Genomic DNA, 16,221 nt, shown 5'->3' on the forward strand with positions numbered 1-16,221 from the left:
ATTGGATGAGGGTGTAATGGAAGAAGGTGCTCTGGTCTGAGAAATCTTGTTTTCTATTATGTGGAAGATCACGTGTGTGTGCTCATCAGGATGTGCTATGGGCTGTAAGCTAGCTAGTGAAGGTACTGTGAGGCCCTCAGCATTGAGACATTGGATGTTGGCATTCATGTGGATGTTTCTTTTAACACATACCACCGCCCTAAATATTGCTCAAAGCTAAGTGCATGGCAGTGTAGTCTTCTATCAGGACAATGGCCCCTACCATACCGCAAAAAAATTCTCAGGAATAAGGACCATGACAAAGATGTCAAGGCGATGACTCTAAATTCTCGAAATTTCTATCCGATCTGAGGGATGGGCTGGAAAAACAAGTCCAATTCATAGACTGCTCACCAAACAAAGGCACTGAATGGATCTCTTATGTTTTATATAATTTTTTAGCATTCTTTTTCTTTTAAATAAGTCATGTCATGAGATGAAGGCAATTTAATGAAGTGAATCTAAAAGATTACACCGATGAACAGTAGATGTTCTAACTATGGTATATGGCTCCCATAAGCCAACCGAGCATAGTGCGTGATGGTACATTTGGCATCCAGCTAAAATGAAAATTTGGAGAGAAATGTGTATTATGCCCCATTCACATATCAAATTTTATTTTATTTTTTGCCTACAGAACATTATAGTCTCTGTATCTTTACAAATGTCTGTTTTTTGGCCAATTAACAATCCACATAAAAACAGATCTATCAGATTTTGATTCAACATGAGGATCAAACTCACACATGGGTCTCTGTTGCATTTATGCGCTGACCATTTCTAGTGCTAGGAGATGCTTGAATAATCTCCATGTTTTTTTTGTTTTTGTTTTTTTTTTTGTGTACAGTATACAAGAAAAACTGAAGACAAAAATGGATGAATTGATCAGATTCAACCAGAAATTTGTCTATTTTTGCATATGAAATGCCATTTGAATCTGAAACGATTCTAGTCCATTATGCTTAGCTAGCTGGTATCTGAAGCAAGGCGATGACTGACATTGGAAAAATGGCAAGACCCAGGTTGCTGCCTTAAATTCTGTTTCTTTGGGATTATAAAGTGGGAGAATGTAAATATGTAATAAGCAAATTAGTGCAAAACCGATACTACAAAATTTTGGCATACTCAATTACCTTTATTCTCTAGAAGCTTTTTATCCATAAAATTTCTTTAAAAAAAAATACAAAGATCTAAACTTTCTTCAAAATCGATTAAATGTAGCCCTTGGTGACCGGCTTAATATAAATATAATTCTTCAATATTGGCATTCAACGATCAGACGGAATGAGAAGGCTTCTACCCATCATCATTTCAATCCTCATTTCTTATTCATGAAAGAAAAGACTTCTTTCAATTTTTATGGAGATCAGCGTCTGCTTTTAATTTGTCAACAGCCAACCAGGTGAGACTTGTGGTTCCCATTAGCGAGACACCACTGGCCTTGATCCCGATCATTTGCTCCACTAAAATACATGTATGGCAAACCATATGTTCTACACGCTTATGGAAAGGAAGCTGAGGTTCCCTGGGGAAAGGTTGTAAATCTGCAAAGACACTTTTACTAGTGTAGCCCTGAGTCATAGAAAGCTTTTACCAAAATTATTATTTCAACAGTAACTTGTTAGTATGTCGATGTTTGACCTGGTCTTTCACAAAGAGGTGCAGATAGCATCAATCAAAAAGTATTTCAATCAAAAGGTCTAGGAAAGCTAAAGGACCTGGTCATGATGTTTTTGTGTTGATTAAGCAAAAATTGTAAATTATTTGAAAAGATTCCTAACTGTATCCATTGGTTTGTTACCTATGATTATCTGCAAAATAATATATTACCGTATATTTAGAAATTGAATAAATAAAAATATCTCGAAATGCATAGATCATTTAGTGTATAGTTATCCTGGATTTAGACATTCTAACAGTCAGGAACGAGCGTTCCTAGGAAGACTCATTTCACGATCTACAAAGGCTGGCAAACACCGGACGAACAAGGAAAATGATAGATCTTCTGGTGAGATGTTCGTGGCAACATATTGTCCTATGTAAACAAGACGTGCTGCCGAGAAACACGAACAGTCTGTAATACACAGAATTGCAATGTACCTGTAAAACTCTGATGCTATACAGATGGTCCGTATGAGATTCACACAACTGTAGACTTGAATAGGCAAGTCTGAACAAAAATACTGAAGAGACTAGTGCATGCGGTGATGTGTGTGTACAGTGGGGAAGATAAGTATTTGATTTCACTGCCAATTTTGCAAGTTTTCCCACCTACAAACAATGGAGAGGTCTGTAATTTTTATCGTAGGTACACTTCAACAATGAAAGGCAGAATTTAACAATAAAAAAAAACCAGAAAATCACATTGTTTGATTTTTAAATAATTAAATTGTATTTTATTGCATGAAATAAGTATTTAATCACCGACCAACCAGCAAGAATTCCGGCTCTCGCAGCTAGTTTTTCTTTAAGAAGCCCTCCCACTCTGCACTCATTACCTGTATTAATTGCACCTATTTGAACTCGTTGCCTGTTAAAGACACCTGTCCACACACTCAACCAATCACACTCCAACCTCTCCACCATGGCCAAGACCGAAGAGCTGTGTAAGGACACTAGAGACAAAATTGTAGACCTGCACAAGGCTGGGATGGACTACAGGACAATAGGCAGGCAGCTTGGTGAGAAGGCAACAACTGTTGGAACAATTATTAGAAAATGGAAGACACACAAGGTGACTCAATCTTCCTCTGTCTGGGGATCATTGCAGGATCTTGCCTCGTGGGGTAAGAATTATTCTGAGAAGGGTTAGGAATCATCCCATAAGTACACTGGAGGAGCTTGTCAATGACCAGAAGCGAGCTGGGACCAGTGTCAAACATTACCATTAGTAAAACACTATGCTGTCATGGATTAAAATCCTGCAGAGCACGCAAAGTCTCCCTGCTCACGCCAACACATGTCCAGGCCAGTTTGAATTTCATCAATGAACATCTGGATGATCCAGAGGAGACATGGGAGAAGGTCATGTGTTCAGAGGAGACCAAAATAGAACTTTTTGATATCAACTCCACTCGCCATGTTTGGAGTAAGAAGGGCCGAGCACAACCCCAAGAACACCATCCCATCCGTGAAACATGGAGGGAGGTGCTTTTCTGCAAAAGGGGCAGGACGACTGCACCATATTGAAGTCAGGATGGATGGGGATGTGTATCACGAGATTTTGGCCAACAGCCTCCTTCCCTCAGTATAAGCATTGAGGGTGTGTGCACACGTTGCAGATGTGGCCCTGCGGATCCGCAGCAGATTCTGCTGCGATATACAGTAGCATTAAAGTGAAGCCAAAATGAAAACGCTGTGCACATGCTGCGGATTTTTCCGCGCAGATTTAAATCTGCAGCATGCCACTTTTGTGCAGATGCGCAGCCTTTTGACACCTGCTCCATTATAGGAATCCGCAGGTGTCAAAACGCAGGGGAAATCCACACAAACACTGCAGAAAATCCGCAGTAAATTTGCACTAAATCCGCAGGTAAAACGCAGGTCATTTTACCTACGGATTTAGCAAAATCTGCGCGAAAAATTCCACAGCAGAATCAGCAACGTGTGCACATACTCTGAAGATTAGTTGTGACTGGATCTTCCAGCATGACAATGACCTGAAACACAGCCAGGGTAATTAAGGAGTGTCTCCGTAAGAAACATTTCAAGGTCCTGGAGTTTCCTAGCCAATCTCTAGACCTGAACCCAGTACAAAATCTTTTTGGAGGGAGCTGAAACTCCGTATTGCCCAGCGACAGCCCGAAAACCTGAAAGATCTGGAGAAGATTTGTATGCAGGAGTGGGCCACAAACCCTGCTGCAGTGTATGTGTAACCTTGGTCAAAAACTACAGGAAATGTCTGACATCTGTAATAGCAAACAAAGGTTTCTGTACCAAATTAAGTTCTGTTTTTCTATTGTTTTAAATACTTATTTCATGCAATAAAATGCAAATTAATTATGTAATAACCAAAAAATGTGATTTTTCTGGATTTTTTTTCAAGATTGTCACACAGTTGGTGTACCTATGATAAAAATTGCAGACCTCTCCATTCTTTGTAGGTAGGAAAATTTGCATAATTGGCAATGTATCAAATACTTTCACCACTACCGCAAAAAAATTTCATCTTTTACATTTTTAAAAATTACAAAAAGCAAAATGGCCAATGCAGTGTGCTTAAACTTTTGCATGGTTAGTACCTAGGAGCACCCCCTTTTTGCAAGTATCACAGCTTGTAAACGCTTTTTGTAGTCCGACAAGAGTCCTTCAGTTCTTGTTTGAGTGATTTTTATCCGTACTGCCATGGAATATTCTTCCAGGTCTGTGAGATTCCTGGGTCGTCTTGCATGCACTGCTATTTTGAGGTCTAGCCACAGATTTTCAATGATGTTCAGATCAGGAGACTGTGAGGGCCATTGTAAAACCTTCAGCTTTCATCTTTTGAGGTCATCTATTGTGGACTTTGACGTGGGTTGAGGATCATTATCTATTTGCAGAAGCCATTCTCTTTTCAACTTGAGCTTTTTTACAGATGGTGTTATATTTGCATCAAGAATTTGTTGACATTTCATTGAATCTATTCTCCACCCGCCACCACACCCATGAAGTGGATGCTACACAACCCCAAAGCATGATTGATCCAGCCCCATGCTTAACCCCTTAATCCCCAAGGGTGGTTTGCACGTTCATGACCGGGCCAATTTTTACAATTCTGACCACTGTCCCTTTATGAGGTAATAATTCTGGAACGCTTCCATGGATCCCGGTGATTCTGACATTGTTTTCTCGTGACATATTGTACTTCATGCTAGTGGTAAAATTTAATTCAAATAACTTGCGTTTTGAAAATTTCGCAATTTTTCAACTTTGAATTTTTATGCCCTTAAATCTTACGGCACACAAAAAACTTAGTAAGTAACATTTCCCACATGTTTACATTACATCAGCACAATTTTGGAACCCAAATTTTTTTTTCTTAGGAAGTTATAAGGGTTAAAAGTTGACCAGCGATTTCTCATTTTTGCAACACCATTTTATTTTTACGGACCACATCACATTTGAAGCCACTTTGAGGGGTCTATATGATAGGAAATACCCAAAAGTGACATCATTCTAAAAACTGCACCCCTTAAGGTGCTCAAAACCACATTCAAGAAGTTTATTAACCCTTCAGGTGCTTCACAGGAATTTTTTGAATATTTAAAAAAAAAAATGAACATTTAACTTTTTTTCACAAAAAAAATAATTCGGGTTCAATTTTTTTATTTTACCAAAGGTAACAGAAGTTGGACTGCAAAAGTTATTGTGCAGTTTGTCCTGAGTACGCTGATGCCTGATATGTGGGGGGGAAACCACTGTTTCGGCGCATGGCAGAGCTCAGAAGAGAAGGAGCGCCGTTTGACTTTTTCAATGCAAAAATGGCTAGAATTCTGATCGGGTGCCATGTCACGTTTGGAGAGCCCCTGATGTACCTAAACAGTGGAAACCCCCCACAAATGACACCATTTGGAAACTAGACCCCCAAGGAACTTATCTAGATGTGTGGTGAGCACTTTGAACCCCCAAGGGCTTCACAGAAGTTTATAACGCCCGGGCGTGAAAATAAAAAAATCGTATTTTTTCCACAAACATGATCTTTTAGTCACCTTTTTTTTTTTTTTTTTTTTTTTTTTAATTTTCCCAAGGGTACCAGGAGAAATTGGACCCCAAAAGCTGTTGTCCAATTTGTCCTGAGTACGCGGATACCCCAATTGTGGGAGAAAACTACTGTATGGGCACACGTCGGGGCTCGGAAGGGAAGTAGTGACGTTTTGGAATGCAGACTTTGATGGAATGGTCTGTGGGTGTCATGTTGGTTTTGGAGAGCCCCTGATGTACCTAAACTATTGAAACTCCCCACAAGTGACCCCATTTTGGAAACTAGACACCCCACGGAACTTATCTAGATGTGTGGTGAGCACTTTGATCCCCCAAGTGCTTCACAGAAATTTATAACTCCCGGGCGTGAAAATAAAAAAAAAAATTTTCCTCAAAAATATTTTTGCCCCCAATTTTTTTATTTTCCTAAGGGTAACAGGAGAAATTGGACCCCAAAAGTTGTTTTGCAAATTTGTCCTGAGTAGGCTGATACCCTATATGTGGGGGTAAAACACTGTTTGGGCGCATGGCAGAGCTTGGAAGGGAAGGAGCACCATTTGACTTTTTCAACGCAGAATTTGCTGGAATTGAGATCAGACGCCATGTTGCATTTGGAGAGCACCTGATGTGCCCAAACAGTGGAAACCCCCCCAATTCTTACTCCAACCCTAACCCCAACACACCCCTAACCCTAATCTCAGCCCTAACCCTAGCCCTAATGGGAAAATGGAAATAAATACATTTTTTTTTTTTTTTTCCCTGACTAATGGGGTAATAACGGGGGGGGTTTGATTTACTATTTATGGCGGTTTTTATATTTGGCAGCTGTCACCCACTAAAAGACGCTTTTTATTGTAAAAATAGTTTTTGCATCACCACATATTGAGAGCTATAATTTTTCCATATCTTGACCCACTGAGTCATGTGAGGTCTTATTTTTTGCGGGACGATTTGACGCTTTTATTGGTATGTTCGGGCATGTGACCTCTTTTGATCGCTTTTTATTCCGATTTTTGGGACACTGAACAAAAACCAGCGTTTCATGAATTTCTTTTGGGGGGGTGCGTTTACACCATTCTGCGTGCGGTAAAATTGATAAAGCGGTTTTATTCTTCTGGTCAGTACGATTACAGCGGTACCTCATTTGTCTTTTTTTGTGTTTTGGCGCTTTTATGCAATGAAAACAATTTTATATAAAAAATAATTTTGCATCGCTTTATTCTGCGAGCTATAACTTTTTTATTTTTTCACTGATGATGCTGTATGGCGGCTCATTTTTTGCGGGACAAGATGACATTTTCAGCGGTACCATGCATATTTACATGCGTCTTTTTGATTGCGCGTTATTGCACTTTTTGTTCGGCGGTATGATAATCATTATTTTTTGCTTTGTTTATTTTTTAAGGGGTTCGCTAAAGGGGGTAACTAATGGGACAGTTTTATAGGGCAGGTCGTTGCGGACGCGGCGATACCAAATATGTAATTTTTTTTTTACATTTATTTAGCGATTGTTTTTTTTTTTTTCCTTAAACTTTATTACATTGTCCCAGATGGGACATCACTGTCCTGTGACAGATCGCTTATCTGTCACATCACAGATCACTATGACAGATCAGCAATCTGTCACAGGCAGTGTGCAGATTTCCTCCTTGCCTGTGCTTTGCAGGCACTGAGGAAGCCAGCTCCCTGCAGGAGCCCCGAAGGTCCCCGTCGCCATCTTGGATCCGGGGACCTGCAGGGAAAGAGACCCCGCAGCAGTGCTGCACATTGCGCTGCTGTGGGTTGCTCAGGGAAGCACGGAGGGAGCCCCCTCCCTGCCGATGCTTCCCTTTAACCCCCGGTACACCGCGATCATGTTTGATCGCGGTGTGCAAGGGGTTAACGTGTCGGGGGTCAGCTGTGATAATCAGCTGACACCCGGCCGCGATCAGCGGCGCTCACCACGTGGGCGCCGCTGATTGCTGTGACGTACTATCCCGTCCCTGGGAATTAAGTCCCAGGGCACATGGGCGGGATAGTATGTCACGTGACAGAAAGGGGTTAATGGTTGGCAAGATGTTCCGTTCCTGAAATTCTGTGCATTTTTTTCTCCACACATAACTTTGATCATTGTGGCCAAGTCCACAGGACTTGTTTCCAAACTGCATGAGGCTTGGTTATATGCTGTTTTGCATATTTCTGACGCTGAATTGTATGGTGAGGATGCAGGTTTTATTCTGATGACTCTTACTTGAAGGCCACAACTCCAGAGTCTGCAAAATCTTTCTGAAGGTCTTTTGCAGTCAAGCGGTTCTGATTTGCCTACGAGCAGCTCACTCATTGCTTAGTCTTCCAGACCTTATCTTGACCTTCACTGTTCCTGTTAACTGCCATTTCTTAATTACTGAAGAAAGGGCAACTGGAAAGTGCATCTTATAGTCTTCTCCTGCATTGTGGGCCTCCACCATTTTCATAGTGCTAGACAGCGGATTGGAAGAACCCATTGATTGCTTTTTTTGGCATAAGGTTAGAAGCCATAACCCTAACAAGCTAATTAAGGTGTGAAACCTTGCTCAAAGTTATCTGCGCACATAAATCCCCAAGAGTGCCAAAATTTTTGCATTGTTCCATTTTTCCTTTTTTATTTATTTTTTTTTTTTTTGTAATTTTTTAAATCTAAAAGATGACATTTTTTTTTTTTTAATAAAATACAAAGGAAATGTGTCATCTTTTTTTACTTTAGGCAGTATAGAGATCATTTAATCTTCAACATCACAGCAAGAACTAGTCTCTTCATTATTTTTGGTGAGACTCGCCTGTTCAAGTCTACAGGTGTGTGCAGGCCCTATTTAGAGTTTGTGCTGCCCTAGGCACTTTTAGTGCTGCCTCCCCATTGGTCCATTGGTGAGTACGACTAATGTAGACACTTAGGCTACTTTCACATCAGCGATTTTTGCCGTTACCCCAGTGCCGCCGTCTCCCCAGTGCACCCATCTTCTCAGTGCACCCCCTCCCCGCTGGGCTCATACTCATCCCCCCTCCCTCCCCGCTGGGCTCATACTCATCTCCCCCACCCCCCTCGGGCTCATACTAATCTGCCCCCACCCTCCCCCGGGTTCCATACGCTCATACTCACTTCCCCCTCCCTGTATGCATAGCTGGGCTCACCTCGCGCTTCCTGCATGTATCACGTTTACCGCTCCAGGCGCCGGCGTTCTCCCTGTGTGTGTGAGCGGTCACGTGATACCGCTCATTAAGGTCATGAATATGGACGCCACGCCTATGGGAGAAGAGTGGCGTCCATATTCATTACTGTAATGAGCGGTATCACGTGACCGCTCCTCACACACACACAAGAAGAATGCCGGCGTCGGAGACCATTGGCGCTGCAGGCACCGCTGGAGCCGAGGAGGTGAGTATGATGTCAGGAGGGGAGAGGAGGAGAGGGGAGGGTCTGCCCCGGACTTCTATTATAAAAAAAAAAAAAAAAATAGCTGTGCCCGCAGGTGCCTAGTGGCAAATTTGGCCCTGGGTGTGTGGATCTTGTATGGACCATCCATGTAGCATTATATTAGCAGAGTGTATATTCATTTTTTTTTCACACTGACTCGTTTGAACAGCCCTATAAAATAGTTTTTGTTCTATAGACAACAGTTGATCGAAATTTTGGTTGTGTGAACATAGGCTTTTGTTAAAGATGTACCCTGATTTGAACAATCAAAGCTTTGACTCTAAGCTGATCACAAAGCTTCTCTTGCTGTGTTAACCAGCAATCAAATATGATCTGTGGGGAATCCTGGCAGTCAGTGTTGAGTTTCGCTGCAGCGCCACCTTATATTATGTGTTACACAATGCACAATTCATTCAGTAAGTTATCAGTGTAATGCAGGTCAGGGCACAAGACATGCTCCAGAAACAAGACCTTTTCTCTTTGTAACCACTCTCCACTCAAAGAGAAGATCCAGAAGAGAGGAGACTCCTCTATTATATAATAATTCCCTAATTGGGTACATGAAAATGAGTTTTTGAAGCCAAATAATCCCTATTAAAAAATTTCAATTTATTGTGGCTTATAACTTAAGTAATGAGTAACGCTACTCTTAAGAAAATTATTAGAACTACTTTTAGTAAATGGAAACCCTTGGATTCTAATTGTTTTTTATAGCATTAAAATGTTTTTATTAGTAAATTTTGCAAAATTATAATTTTCTGTACCATGATCTGTAAAATACTCCTTTCTTTGTAGGTTTTGTTGAACTTGATTTACACCGCACAATAATACCAGCAAAAACCCCAGAAAAATGCAGCTTAGAAATGAGTGGCCTTGCTAAACCTGCCAAGGTTGCTTCTCTTTTCGAACAAAAATCCATGAAAGGATGGTGGCCGTGCTATGCTGAGAAGGACGGACAACGTATCTTGGCTGTAAGAATTCACATTGACTTTTCATCCCAGTAGAGGACTCTCAGCGATATTCATGTAGTGATATATCCAGAAAGTGTACAAGTTGAAAACCTTTAACTTATTTTTTTTTGGGTCCGGATACTTCAGACTCCTATGAACTATATTCATTTTGAAAAATGTTAAATGAAGACTGCTTATCTAGCTTTATGGGTTTGTCTTGAAGTAGATCACACTTTAAAACTTGTTTTAAATCAGAATGTGGGGAGTTTTGTAGCTAAAAACCTTCCCAAATGGCCAAAACATCTCCTAGAGAAAATAAGTATTCAGAGTGGCAACCTATCCATGTAAAAGAGGGGTGGTAAGAATAATAGGGGTCCAAATCAGTGTGGGGATCAAGTATATGGGAACTGCTAATTAGAAAGACTTCACAGGGGCCCACCAGGGGATTTACCTGTTCCCCTGTCGACCAGTCCGAACCTAGTTCAGGCTACAAATACCTCATAGACATAGCATTTTTTTTTTTTTTACATATCGGATTGACAGTGATGAGCGAACATGATCTACGGTGTTATCCGAGCATGCTAGCATGTCTGGCAGCCATGGGGACTCTTTAACAGATTTTTCGAGCACGTCGAAGACACTCTGCTAGCACCCTTATCCAAGCACGTTGCTCATCACTAATTGACAAGTCTTGTAAATTTGGTATGAGGTTGTCCTTGAATATAGTATGTGATAATATAATTTTTTTTGGCATTATCATGGATTAAATAAATTTTACATCATAATATTTAATCTAGTGAAGTATAAAGAATATACAAAGTATATCAGATTACAAACTAAATCTTGTTGGTGTGATCTGTATTGCCTCATGTCTTGGTATGTAAACTGTATACAATTTGAGAACAATTTGAATAACTTGACGACTAATTGGTATCGGCATTGTTGCCATTATCCCGACCATTGCCGCTCACACACTCTCTGACCTCCAGGAGCCTCCAAAAGAGATTTTACTTAAAAGCTGAAATGTATTATTTCCTCTAAACAACCAGAACACGATGTTTAGTGAGATGTCATGAACCTGTTTTCATTTGCCAAAAGGGAAAAGTCGAGCTGACGCTGGAAGTGCTAAATGAGAAAGATGCTGAAGAAAGGCCAGCTGGCAAGGGACGAGATGAACCCAACATGAACCCCCATTTAGACCCACCAAAGTGAGCACTTTTTGTCATTCCTGGAGTAATGTGCTCTGAATTTGGATCCTAATCCCAAATCCAGTTCTGATTTGATAACCTATTGTAATCCCTATCCTGGTTTTTGGTCTTTTTCCTATTGCCCTGTTCTGACTCCTCTGTCTTTTCTTCTGCTTTCTGGTCTGACTTAGACATTTTTGTCTTTTTTTGTGTGTGTGTTCTTTGCAGAGTTAATTATTAATTTGAGTTGCATTATTTTCCTCATCGTAAAGTACCAAACTCTTTCTTGCTGTTTGTTCGTGTGATTAATATTGTTTCTTTCAAAATGCAGCCGACCAGAAACCTCCTTCCTTTGGTTCACAAACCCGTGCAAGACAATGAAATTCATTGTGTGGCGCAGATTTAAATGGTACTTCATTGGCTTCATCATCTTGGCCCTGTTGCTGCTGTTCATTGGAGTGTTTTTATATTCTTTGCCGGTAAGTTTATACATTTATTTTTTAGCACAATTACAGTCTGAATTATGCAACATTTTTTAAAGTGATTTTAATAAATGATGCTGAAAACTTTTTACATTTTTATTAATTTTCATCATTGATATTTCCATTATTATGTGGACATTGACTATATTAATCTGTTACATATTTTTTAAATTTTAATTTCTTTTTTATTACAGGGCTATGTTTCCATGAAGATTGTGCGTCCAAATTCATAGACGATGAAAAGTGAACAATCTTGAGATCAGTATTTTGGCAAGCCCCCCTCAATGCCAGAAGACCTTCTTAATAGTTGTAACCTTTGTTCTCTTGTCTGTTAAATATAATAAATGTTTGCGGCCTAACATCAAGGTTAGAGAAGGTTCATGGGGTCACAACTTGTGAAAAAGTATTTAGTTTAAAAAATATCTTTTAACACAAGTCCACTTCAGGTGTGGGTCGTACTCTCCACTTTCCCCTTGACGTTACATATTACAATCCATTTTAGTTGAGCAGTGAAAGGACGGGATGTTCTCAAAAATAAAAAAATAGTTTTATCGAAATTGTAAAAGAGCAATAATATTAGAGCTGTACATGAGGTTAAATGCAAGTCATCGTTATGTTTATGTACTTTTTATATAGTTTTTTTTTTTTTTTTTTCAATTGTAATAAACTGCTGTACACGCCAAATAAATATCACTATTTTCCACTTGACTGGACTGGTTTTCTTGGAGTATACACAATATTGGGGCTACAATTCTTGATTATTTTTTTTTCCACCAAAAATGGGAAATTGTACATTAACACAATAAGCTTGCCCTCCCCCTAAAACAAATTATGGCATAGTGATGATGTACATAGCCACAAGACAAATCTAACAGTATCAGTAATGGGTCCATAATGATGATTTTGACACCGTTGAAGGGTTGCCAACTTTACTTTTTTTTGCACACGCACAGACATTATTTTTTATGGACACATTGGAAAACCATAATTCATTATGATTGTGTTCTATGTCTACAGTCCATTATTCTGATATGAAGACCTTAGCTGCATTCACTGTAAATTGTACTGAACAAAAATAAACGCAACACTTTTGTTTTTGCTACCATTTTTCATGAGCTGAACGCAAAGATCGAAGATTTTTTTTATGTACACAAAAGGCTTTTTTTCTCTCAAATTTTGTTCACAGATTTGTGTAAGGCCTCATTCACACATCCAGGAAGAAAACATACTGGTGAGGTCTGTGTCAGTGTGCCATCTGTGTGTACTTATGACATCAGTGTGTCCGTTTGCTGTCCATGTTTCACATCCATGTGCAGTCCATGTGACACATACTGGCGCCTGGGAAAAGCAGTACAGTTCACGCTGAACCCAGGCGTTGCCTGCTGAAGGCCGCTCTCATCATTGTCTCTTGGTCTTCCTGAGATCAACACGACCAGGCAACGATGATAGAAGTTGTACTCCGCACCGTCTGTGTTCCTCATGTGTTAAATAAAGAATTTAAAAAAAAAAAAAAACGCATCCGCTCCCACACAGTTTTTATAACCAGCAGAGGGAAAGCGCACATCTTGGATGCTGATGTTAAAAGGGAAAAGGGACAATATCCCAAAAGCATCCCAGACTATTAATAACAGGTCACAGCTGTTTGCTTGGCCTTCCCTGGTGAATTTACGGGGGGAAAAAATTATAGGGTAGCCCTATAAATTCAAATCAGCAAAGGCTACACAGACAGAGTTGATATTAATAGCCAGGGAAGGGGCCAGAGATATTGCCTCCCTCCCAGTCTACCAGGATGAGCCCTCAGCCACCCCAGAAATGGCACATCCATAAGATGCGTGAAATCTGGCTCTTGGCCTCACTCTTCCCACTTGCCCTGTGGTGGTAGCAAGTGAGTTAATAGAGTTGGGGTTGATGTCACCTTTGTGTTGTCAGGTGACATCAAGACCAGGGCTTAGTAATGGAGAGGCGTCTATGAGACGCCCCAATTACTAACCCCACAGTAAGTACTCAAATAAACACACAACAAAAATAAAATCCTTTATTTGAAATAAAACAAAACACCTTGTTCTACACATTTATTTAAAAATAAAAAACAAAGTTATACTTACCTTTACACCTAATCCATTGAATCCCTTGTCTCCTGTAAAATAAAATAGAATAAACATCCATATCCCGTGAAGATAATACATACTGTCTAACGCCGTAATCCATCTCTGCAACATCTGATTTTCAATATGAACAGTGCAATAATATGACCATTCACGCTGAAAACCAAGATACAATGAACTGCAGCGAGTGAGAAAATACTCATGGTGCTGGTGGTGATCTCTTTCAGGTCACTACAGTTCATCGTCCCGGCTCAGAGTGAAACGAGTCTGAAACACCCCTTCAGTGGCCTACGGTAACCTCTTTGACGTCACCACTCGTCACTGAAACTGCACTCACGGCACCTTATTGTTTCATGGTTTCAGCCTGGATGTTCGCATCATGTCACTGTTCGGTTCGTAAACCAGATATCGCAGAGATGCATTACGGTGTGGGACACTATTGCTAATCTTCTCTTTGGACAGGTGAGGGATATGGTTGTTGTTGTTGTGTTTTTTTTTTTTTTTGTTTTTTTTAATACAGGGAACAAGGGATTCAATGGATTAAGTGTAAGGTGAGAATAACTTTTGTTTTTTATTTTTAAATAAATGTCTAAAACATGGTGTTTATTTTAAATAAAGGATTTTATTCTTTGTGTGTTTTATCTCCAAACTTATTATGGGGTTAGTAATGTGGGCGTCCTATAGACTCCTCTCCATTACTAACCCCTGGGCTCAATTGCCAGCATAGTCAGTGGACATATCACCCATTGAGCATGTTTGGGATGCTCTGGATCGGTGTTTACTGCAGCGTGTTCAGTTTTCTGCCCATATCTAGTAACTTCACACAGCTATTGAAGAGTGGACCATCATTCCACCGGCCACAGACAACAAGCTAATCAACTGTATGCAAAGGAGATGTGTGGCACTGTGTGAGGCAAACGGCGGTCATACTAGATACTGCCTGTTTTTCTGACCTCCCCGGACCCCAATACTGTAAAACTACAATAATCAGGTATCTAATCAGCATCTGGATATGCCACACCTGTGAGGGGGATAGATTATCTCAGCAAAGTGCTCACTAACACAGATTTAGACAAATTTGTGAACAATATTGCCCCAAATTTTGGGGGGAAAAAAATTGTTCTCTATGTCAAAAAATGGCACACTGAATAAATCAGTGGATCAATATCTCCAGGGGTGCCAAGCAAAAAAGCCTCTTAGTAAAACTCCTGTTTCATGGACACTTTGTGCCCCATTCATCATTTGTGTGGCTTTCTTTTTCATGTGACTTTCTTTTTTGTCTTGTGCTATTCGTTGACATTTTTGTGCCAAATTTCTTCAAAATAACGCAATTTAATTATGAATTTTTTTTCAAAATAACGTAATATCAACAAATTATGCTCAAAAACACCATTTTTGTCTTTATCCTGTTTTGCATATATTCATAGTAAAAAAAAAAAATTGTCATGTTTACTTAAATGTTGCAAAAAAAAAAAAATAATTTCAGACCTGTACCGTAGATAGAATCATTTCAGGGGAGGACTGAATTTGGCAAGTTTGAATCAACTGAACACATCTGTAAAGTCCAAACCTGGTCAACAACGGTGCACATAAAACAGGTGAACGTGACTTTAAAAAAGGCACAAATTAAATGGAAAAACAAGTGAAATCTACAAAAATGGGCACTAATGCAATAAAGAATCGGGACCTTTGATAGGCGTTTCACTTCTTATGCCGTGTAAATTTTAATTGTGTTTTTTTTCTAGACTTTTACATAGTGGAATTGTTATGGCCTGTGGTTTGTCTTCTACAGGGAGGATTAGAAAGGCTCAATATCACAAGGGATTTTACGATCTTCTTGCTAATACTCATCTGTACCTTTTTTGCTCAAGAAAGTAGAAAAAATACCCCTTAATGTACCATCAGCATCACAATATTGAGTTGGGGGGGTTCACAGTCTGTGGGTAAGTAACATCTCATCTAAATATATTTTATACTACCTATTTAAGTCTATTGTAGAATATTGACCCATCATGACATATTGGGGTTTTATTTTTTATTCATACCCTAAGGCCTTTCATCTATTTTACTGAATTGAAGATTTTCTGCCTTCACATCATTTTGTTTCTGGGAAAGAATGGAAGAATTGTGAGGGTTGTTGTGATTACTCGACCGCCTTTTGACCTATAAATGAAAGGTAAATCTTAGAATCAAATGTAATCCGGACGGATTGTCACTGTACTATTGACAAAATTACACTTGGAGGCAATTAGCCATTGACGCAGCTGATATTTACGGCATTGATTAAGACATATAACAATAGGACATTTATGGCAAATAAATATTTTAGTTTTATTTAAATGTAGGGTT

The 16,221-nt window shown here is 39.6% G+C and overlaps 1 protein-coding gene across 6 annotated transcripts in view; it reads left to right on the plus strand.

Moving 5' to 3' along the window:
- MYOF (myoferlin) overlaps positions 1-12,475 on the plus strand; it is a 195,795-nt gene extending 183,320 nt beyond the window's left edge. For all 6 annotated transcript variants that reach the window (XM_073555843.1, XM_073555844.1, XM_073555846.1 and 3 more), the window contains 4 exons: positions 9,944-10,119; positions 11,197-11,306; positions 11,617-11,764; positions 11,962-12,475. In XM_073555843.1, the coding sequence (XP_073411944.1) occupies positions 9,944-10,119; positions 11,197-11,306; positions 11,617-11,764; positions 11,962-12,000 (473 nt within the window). In that variant the 3' untranslated portion in view covers positions 12,001-12,475. The remainder of the gene's footprint in view (positions 1-9,943; positions 10,120-11,196; positions 11,307-11,616; positions 11,765-11,961) is intronic.
- The last annotated feature ends 3,746 nt before the right edge of the window (positions 12,476-16,221 follow it).

Source organism: Dendrobates tinctorius, unplaced genomic scaffold, assembly GCF_039654945.1.
Source record: "Dendrobates tinctorius isolate UK_male_01 unplaced genomic scaffold, ASM3965494v1 ptg000230l, whole genome shotgun sequence".
In the NCBI taxonomy this organism is placed as follows: domain Eukaryota; kingdom Metazoa; phylum Chordata; class Amphibia; order Anura; family Dendrobatidae; genus Dendrobates; species Dendrobates tinctorius.